Here is an 8233-nt window from a genome sequence, read left to right on the forward strand (position 1 = left end):
GTGAAACAGCATGAATTTTGGAGAATCGTTACTTTCCATAGATTTTACAATATCATCTATGAAAATATTAAATAAAGTTGGGCTTAGTGTATTGCCCTGTTGTACACCCTTCTGTACAGTTATTTCTGTGCTGAGACCTTCGTATGAATTTATTTGAATTTTGGAATTATCATACATGTCTTTAATTATATCAAAGCATTTTCCAGTTATGCCCATTCTTTTCAACTTTAGGAACAGGGCATCGTGCCAAACATTATCAAAGGCTTTTTCAAAATCTACAAAACAACCGTATAATCTACCATTTTTTACTTTTATTACTTCATTAATGATCTTTTTTAGAATGAAGATTTGATCAGTTGTTCTGTAGTGTTTCCGAAATCCAATTTGTTCCTTTGTTAGGCGTTCACCTTGTTCTGGGTACTCAGTTATTCGATTATTTACTATTGTGCAGAATACTTTTCCCAAGGTATTGGTTAAGGTTATTCCCCGATAATTATTTGGATCTCCCGGGTTCCCATTTTTATACAATGGAATGTCTAAACCATTTTTCCAACATTCTGGATATATACCTTGAGTGAAAATAATGTTAAACATTTTTTGAATGATATGGATAGTTATTGGAAGACTTGTTTTGACCATTTCGTTTGTAATACCGTCCAATCCTGGTGATTTATTGTTTTTTTGATGCTTGCACGCTTTCTTGATTTCTTTGTTTGATATTGTTAAGTTGATATTTGAAAGCAGACTCTCATCTGTTTGACTCTTTAAGTTCGTTTCTGATTTTTCGCCTTTGTTTTTCTTCTACATTCACCTCTTTGCCAATGAGCTTTTCCAGATGTGAAATCCATATAGATGTATTCAACTGATATTTGCGTGTGGCATTCTCGCCTGCAGTTTGTAAACTTTTTAATGTTTTCCAGGCGGTACTTGGATCTTTATAAAGGACGTCGCTGATTTTATTCGCAAGATTATTTGTGTACATTCTTTTCTTTCGTCTTAACAGTCTATTATAGATCTTACGTTTGGAAAAATATTTTTTGCATAGGGATTTATTATATGGATGCCTATTTATGGCATTCAGTGTTGATCTAAGAACTTTCCTGTGTTCATAACATTCACAATCAAACCATTTTTTAATGTTTTTTCTTTTGCGCTCACGAACGTTTGTTTTCTTCCTAAGACTAACATTAGCCGCAAATTTCATCATTTGTGTAAAATCATTAATATTATTGTTTAGTGCTAGTTTAGAAATACCGGTATCATTTTCAATATACGTATCTAATCTTTGTTCTATTTGAACAAGTTGGGTTTTTATCCATGGCATTTTGAAAGCTCTTAAATATTTCTCGTCTGAGAAGGCATCCCATAAGTATCGGTGTGTGACGTCTTCAGCTTTAAATGTTTCTTTTCGTGGCGTTTTAACTGATACCGAATTCCTTTCTGATTTTGTCGAAAACCCAGTTACGAAAAAACTTAATTCCATCGGACAGTGATCTGAAAAAGATTTAAGGGGATGAACTTTCATATGTAAGATGTCTTTTTTCATAGTGGTAGAACAAATAAAATAATCAACAACACTACAGCCATTTGGACTATGTGTGTGTGTGTGCGCGTGTGTGTGTGAGGGAGAGAGAGAGAGAGAGAGAGAGAGAGAGAGAGAGAGAGAGAGAGAGAGAGAGAGAGAGAGAGAGAGTAAATGCGTTTCAATGTATGCGTGTGTGTGTGTGTGTGTGTGTGTGTGTGTGTGTGTGTATGTGCGTGCGTGTGTGTATGTATGTGTGTGTGTGTGTGTGTGTGTAGGTGAATGAGTGAGTGTGTGTATGTATGTATGTATGTATGTTTGCGCACGTGCACACACACACACACACACTGTCCCTCTGGCAGGTCGCTGGTGGCCCACACCACAGTGCAACTGACCGTCTGTGCTGCCGGGCTGGTCGTCACCATGACAACCACAGTGCTCACGGCATTGCTGAACATCAGAACCACCAGCCCCTATTCCTACACCCGTCTTCACAGCAAGAGCAGCAAGAGCAGCAGCAGCAGCAGCAGCAGCAGCAGTAGCAGTAGCAGCACAACCCAAGGTGGCAAAACCCTGGAACTAGAAGACTGTGGCGAAATCATCGGCAGTATGAAGGGAAGAGAGGACTTGAACTCACGGTCTGTAGGGAACCCCGAACCAGAGGGAAACAGTGAGGATGACGACACCGGAAACGATCCCAGTATATCGCTTCTTCCGTCACGTGGCCGGTCATCGTTAAACGCTGAAAGCATCTCAGAGTCGGGAGATCTGAGCGAGCGCTGGTGGAAAAAGTGTGGTGGTGGAAAGAGAGGAAACAAACACAGGTTCAACTTTCGCGTGGCCTTCGTTTGCGGGTTCCTGGGTTGTTCGTCCCTCGTGACTTTCAATCTGTACTCCACCGACTTCTTGGGGAAGGTGGTGATGGGAGGGGACGCCACGGCTCCCCACGACAGTGCCGAGTTCCGGGCGTACAGCTATGGCGTCAGCCGAGGAGCTGGGGGACTGCTGGTTTCCTACACCTCTTTTCTGGTGATCAACGTTGCTCAGAGCAGACTTTTGGACGTGTTGGGTGAGTAGCCACTTACGTTTGGTTGATGGGGCTTCTCTCTCTCTCTCTCTCTCTCTGTGGGTGGTGGCAGTGTGGGGTGAGTGAGTGAGTGTGTGTGTTCGTTCTTTAGTTTAGCGTCTTTTCACTATTAGTGATATTAGACGAAAAAAAAATGGAGTGGGTTGGGGAGGGGTGGATGGGGAGAGAGGAATGAGAAGTCTGGATAATACAGAAAAGGTACAGAACTAATAAGAATTGTGTGTGGGGGGGATGGCGGATGAGGTATGTGTGGGGTGAGTGAGAGAGAGAGAGAGAGAGAGAGAGAGAGAGAGAGAGTGTGTAATAGATCAGGTTAAAGATTAAAAGCCCCTTAAACCTTCACGGCCGTCGGGGCAGTGAATTCCTATCCACTGTGTCCAGAGTTCGGCATATGAAGGCGGGGCCCGAGTCTCTCCTTCCATTGATTTTTTTAACCACGCCCAGCTGAAGTCAGGAATCCATTCACACGTGGAAGGAGGAGGAAAATCGGATTAAAATGCCTTTCTCAGGGACACAACACCATGCCATGTGTGTGTGTGTGTGTGTGTGTGTGTGTGTGTGTGTGTGTGTGTGTGTGTGTGTGTGTGTGCATACGTGTATGTGTTTTTTATACTCTGTATTCATTAAGAAAAACAACACCCACTGTTAATGTTAAGCATATATCTACGTTTAATTTTATGATATATATGTATATATATTATATGTATATGTGTGTGTAAAACAATATATATATATATGTATGTATATATATATATATATATATATATATATATATATATATATATATATATAATTGTCATATGTATGTTGTCAGTCATTAATGTTTTTAGTAATTATCATATTGTTATTGTGAACAACTTAATTAAAGAAACCAGCCAAACAACACGATGCCTCAAGTGCAGAAGTGGTGTGTTGGCATGGCAGCACCATGGCTGTGATCACAGGTCTTCTTCGTTCGTGGGCTACAACTCCCACGTTCACTCGTATGGACATGACTGGGCTTTTACGTGTATGCCCGTTTTTACCCCGCCATGTAGGCAGCCTTACTCCGTTTTCGGGGTGTGTGCATGCTGATTATGTTCTTGTTTCTGTAACCCTCCGAACACTGGCATGGATCACAGAATCTTTAACGTGCGTATTTGATCTTCTACTTACGTATACACACGAAGGGAGTTCAGGCACTAGCAGGTCTGCACATAATTATGTTGACCTGGAAGATCGGAAGAAAAAAAAACATCCACCCTTTACCCACCAGGCGCCGTTACCGAATTTCGAACCCCGGGACCCTCAGATTGAAAGTCCAACGCCTTAACCACTGGGCTAGTGCGCCTGTCTGGTCACAGGTCTGAAGGTGAACTTCTGCCTGTGCCAAGTGCTGGCCTGTGGGGTCATGGTCATCCTGCTCCTGACCCGTCACCTTGCTGCCTTCTTCCTGTGCAGCGTGGCCTTCAGCTTCCTCCGCTCCGCCTACCACTCAGCGGTCTTCATCATCGCCAAGGACTACGTGCACGAACAGGTGGGAGGAGAGCGCTGAAAAATGTGCGGTACACTTCTTCTTTCTTCTTCTTCTTCGTCTTCTTCTTTCTTCGTTTTCTTCTTCTTTCTTCTTCTGTTTCTGTAGTTGTTGTTGTTGTTGCTGTCGTTGTTGTTGTCGTTGCTGTCGTTGTTGTTGTTCTTTCTTATTCTTCGTCGTCTTCTTTGTTTTTTTTTCTTCTTCTTTCTTCTTCTGCTTCTGTTTGTAGTGGCTGTTGTTGTTGTCATTGTTGCTGCTGTTGTTGTTGTTGTTGTTGTTGTTGTTTTTCTTCTTATTTGTTTTCTTCTTCTTCGTCTTCTTCTTTGTTTCTTCTTCTTCGTCTTCTTCTTCTTTGTTTTCTTCTTTTTTCTTCTTCTGTCTTTGTTTCTTCTTCTTCTTCTTCTTCTTCTTCGTCTTCTTCTTTTTATTTTTATGTTTTGTGTCGTTCGTTCTTTATTTTTTATGTCGTTAAATGGGCAGAATTGTAAAAAGGCCTTTACTGTGCCTAATTCTTTACCCATTAAAGATTCAATCAATCAATCAATCAATCTTCTTTGTTTTCTTCTTTTTCTTTCTTCCCCTTCTTCTGTCTTTGTTTTCTTCTTCTTTCTTCTTCTTCGTCTTCTTCTTTGCTTTCCTCTTTTTCTTTCTTCCCCTTCTTCTGTCTTTGTTTTCTTCTTCTTTCTTCTTTTTTTTGTCTTCTTCTTTGTTTTCTTTTTCTTTCTTCTCATGCTTCTGCTTGTAGTTGTTGTAGTTGTTGTTGCTGTTGTTGTTGTTGTTCTTCCTCGTCCTTCTTCTTCTCTTTCTCCACCTCCTTCTTCTTCTTCCTCTCGTCCTCCTCCTCCTCCTTCTTCTCCACCACCACCTCCTCCTCCTCTTCTTCTTCTTTTGTGATTGTGGCTTCACGTTCACTCGTATATACAAGTGAGCTTTTACGTGTAGGACCGTTTTTTTCTTCTTCGTTTTTTATACCTCAGCTGTGTAGGCGTCGATACTCTGTTTTGGGGGCGTGCATGCTGGGTATGTTCTTGTTTCCATAACCCACCGAACGCTTTCATGGATTACAAGATCTTGAATGAGCGTATTCGATCTTCCATATCCGTATGCACACGAAGGGTGTTCAGGCATGAGAAGGTCTGGATATATGTTGACCTGGGAGATAAGAAAATTCTTTACCCTTCTTCTTCATCGTTTGTAGGCTGCAACTCACGCGTTCACTCGTATGTACACAAGTGGGCTTTTACGTGTATGGCCGTTTCTACCCCGCCATGTGGGCAGTCATACTCCGTTTTCGGGGATGTGTATGCTGGGTGTGTTCTTGTTTCCATAACCCATCGAACGCTGACATGGATTACAGGATCTTTAACGTACGCTTGCGTATACACACGAAGGGGATTCAGGCATAAGCAGGTCTGCACATCTGGGAGATCTGAAAAAAATCTCCACCCTTTACCCACCAGGCGCCGTTACAGAGATTCGATCCCGGAACCCTCTGATTGCAAATTCAACGCTTTAACTACTTGGCTATAGCTCCCGTCCTCCACCCTTAACTCACCAGGAGTGCCCAACCAGGGATCGAACTCGGGAACCTCGGGCGAGAATCCAACGCTGTTGTCACTCAGCCACTGCACCTGTCAACTATGCATTTGATGTCTGACGAAAGGAAAAGTGTGGAACCCGTTCAGGGAATCGTATTTGATGACCATGAGTAACAACACCGTGTTCATAGCAGTATCATGACTTGTGATGAATAATGTAAGACGAAATCGTTTTTCACTTTAAGATCTTTCAAAATAATCATCACAAAGATATGTTTGTCAGGTGCGGTTCCTCCTCTCTCATTGAGCCACAGACCTGTATTTGTTTTATACATTATTATTTGCTAATGAAGGAGTCTTTCAAAGGTAAAGGCGCATAATTCAGCTGCAGCCCCCCCCCCCCCCACCTCCCTCATCCCCGAACGTAGGTCTGCCTTCCCCGCCACCTCCCCAGTCTCTTTTCTAAATGTCCGTAATCTGACCTGTACACACATTTCCGCATTTTTTTTTTTTGCTTTCTGCTCTAAATTATACTCCAACCTCTTCTAGGTCTTGCCTTTGCCTTCACTGCTATTTCCACTTAAGACAGACCCTGAAGTGATGTCCAGGGTTTGAAACGTCGGAGACTTCGTATCAAAACTGAATCTTATGTGCAATCTACAGTGTTTAAAAAAATCATAGACATGTCACAGTACTGAACGCCAATGTCACAATACTTTTCTTCTTCTTCTTCTGCGTTCCCCAGGTCATGCTGAGCATATAATTTTTCACTGTAGCTTGTTGAAGCCTTTTGTACACGAAAGTGTGTCTTCACAAGTGACTGAGAACGTTGATGTTTTTGACTTTTTGCATTCATTATCAGTTGTTTCGCTTGTCAGTTTAACGACTTCTCTTTTACGAAGTCCTTTAAGTAATTTCCTGTAACTGTATTTAGAGGGTTTTTTTTGTTTTGTTTTTCTTCCAAATTTCACCCACATTTTTACCCTCATTTGCCCAGTTTCCCCCAACCCTCCATTCATCCACATCTCCCACCCCTTCTAACCGATAATACTCAGATGTATTCATAAATACTTTAACAAAATGTCTTCAATCACCGATATGTGTGACGGGACATTAAACAAAAATTCCTCCTCCTCCTTCATGCTGTCAGATGGTCCACCAGGTCTGCAGCACGAAGTCCGCCGTCCTCTGCAGTGCAGCAGGTGGTCCCCAGAGCTTGTCGTGGAGATCCACCACACAGGGCAAGGTCTTCCTCCTCAGTGCTCCGAAAGTTGGGCGGAACTGTCGCAAATGTTCTGGTGTCTGCGAACCCGTGCTGCATGGGCGTTCATCAAGAGGGGGACAGTCTCAGTTTGTAGAGGTGGGAAAGGAGCCTGCAATGTCCAGTTCTCAGTCGGAAGAGGACTACTTGCTGTGCTCTGTTCAGTGTCAAGAGAGCATCCTCCTCCGATCCAGCTTGGTGTTTTGTTTCTCCATTGCTCTCTGAACTGGCTCTTCAGGATTGCTCTGTGCTTCTCAATAGGAGATAGGTCGCATTACTTAGAACCATTTTAGAACTGATTTCTGAAAACTGTCCTTTACAGGAGAAATCCGGAAAAACCACCACAGGCAAGACAATGGCTCTGATGACGTGCATGATCCCTCTGAGCAACTGCACGGTCATGATGACGTGTGGACCCCTGATCAGCCTGACGCAGTACCCCGGGGCCCCTCTCGTGCTGTCCTCTGCCTGTGCCGGTCTGGGGTCCCTCATCTTCCTCCTGTACACACCATGACTCCCCCTGGTCTTCCTGACTCCCCCTGGTCTTCCTGACTCCCCCTGGTCTTCCTGACTCCCCCTGGTCTTCCTGACTCCCCCTGGTCTTCCTGACTCCCCCTGGTCTTCCTGACTCCCCCTGGTCTTCCTCCTGTACACACCATGACTTCCCCTGGTCTTCCTGACTCCCCCTGGTCTTCCTGACTCCCCCTGGTCTTCCTGACTCCCCCTGGTCTTCCTGACTCCCCCTGGTCTTCCTCCTGTACACACCATGACTCCCCCTGGTCTTCCTCCTGTACACACCATAACTTCCCCTGGTCTTCCTCCTGTACACACCATAACTTCCCCTGGTCTTCCTCCTGTACACACCATAACTTCCCCTGGTCTTCCTCCTGTACACACCATGACTTCCCCTGGTCTTCCTGCTGTACACACCATAACTTCCCCTGGTCTTCCTCCTGTACACACCATAACTTCCCCTGGTCTTCCTCCTGTACACACCATGACTTCCCCTGGTCTTCCTCCTGTACACACCATGACTTCCCATGGTCTTCCTCCTGTACACACCATGACTTCCCCTGGTCTTCCTCCTGTACACACCATGACTTCCCTGGTCTTCCTCCTGTACACACCATGACTTCCCCTGGTCTTCCTCCTGTACACACCATAACTTCCCCTGGTCTTCCTCCTGTACACACCATGACTTCCCTGGTCTTCCTGCTGTACACACCATGACTCCCCCTGGTCTTCCTCCTGTACACACCATAACTTCCCCTGGTCTTCCTCCTCCTGTACACACCATGACTCCCCCTGGTCT

At 44.2% G+C, this 8233-nt stretch overlaps 1 protein-coding gene across 1 annotated transcript; it reads left to right on the top strand.

Moving 5' to 3' along the window:
* The first annotated feature begins 1897 nt into the window (after positions 1-1897).
* On the top strand, positions 1898-7566 carry LOC143282355 (membrane-associated transporter protein-like). The gene is made up of 3 exons (XM_076587966.1): positions 1898-2591; positions 3953-4125; positions 7244-7566. Exons 1-3 carry the CDS (start codon positions 1946-1948, stop codon positions 7433-7435), a joined length of 1011 nt encoding a protein of 336 aa, XP_076444081.1. The 5' UTR covers positions 1898-1945; the 3' UTR covers positions 7436-7566.
* The last annotated feature ends 667 nt before the right edge of the window (positions 7567-8233 follow it).

This window comes from Babylonia areolata, chromosome 5, assembly GCF_041734735.1.
Source record: "Babylonia areolata isolate BAREFJ2019XMU chromosome 5, ASM4173473v1, whole genome shotgun sequence".
In the NCBI taxonomy this organism is placed as follows: domain Eukaryota; kingdom Metazoa; phylum Mollusca; class Gastropoda; order Neogastropoda; family Buccinidae; genus Babylonia; species Babylonia areolata.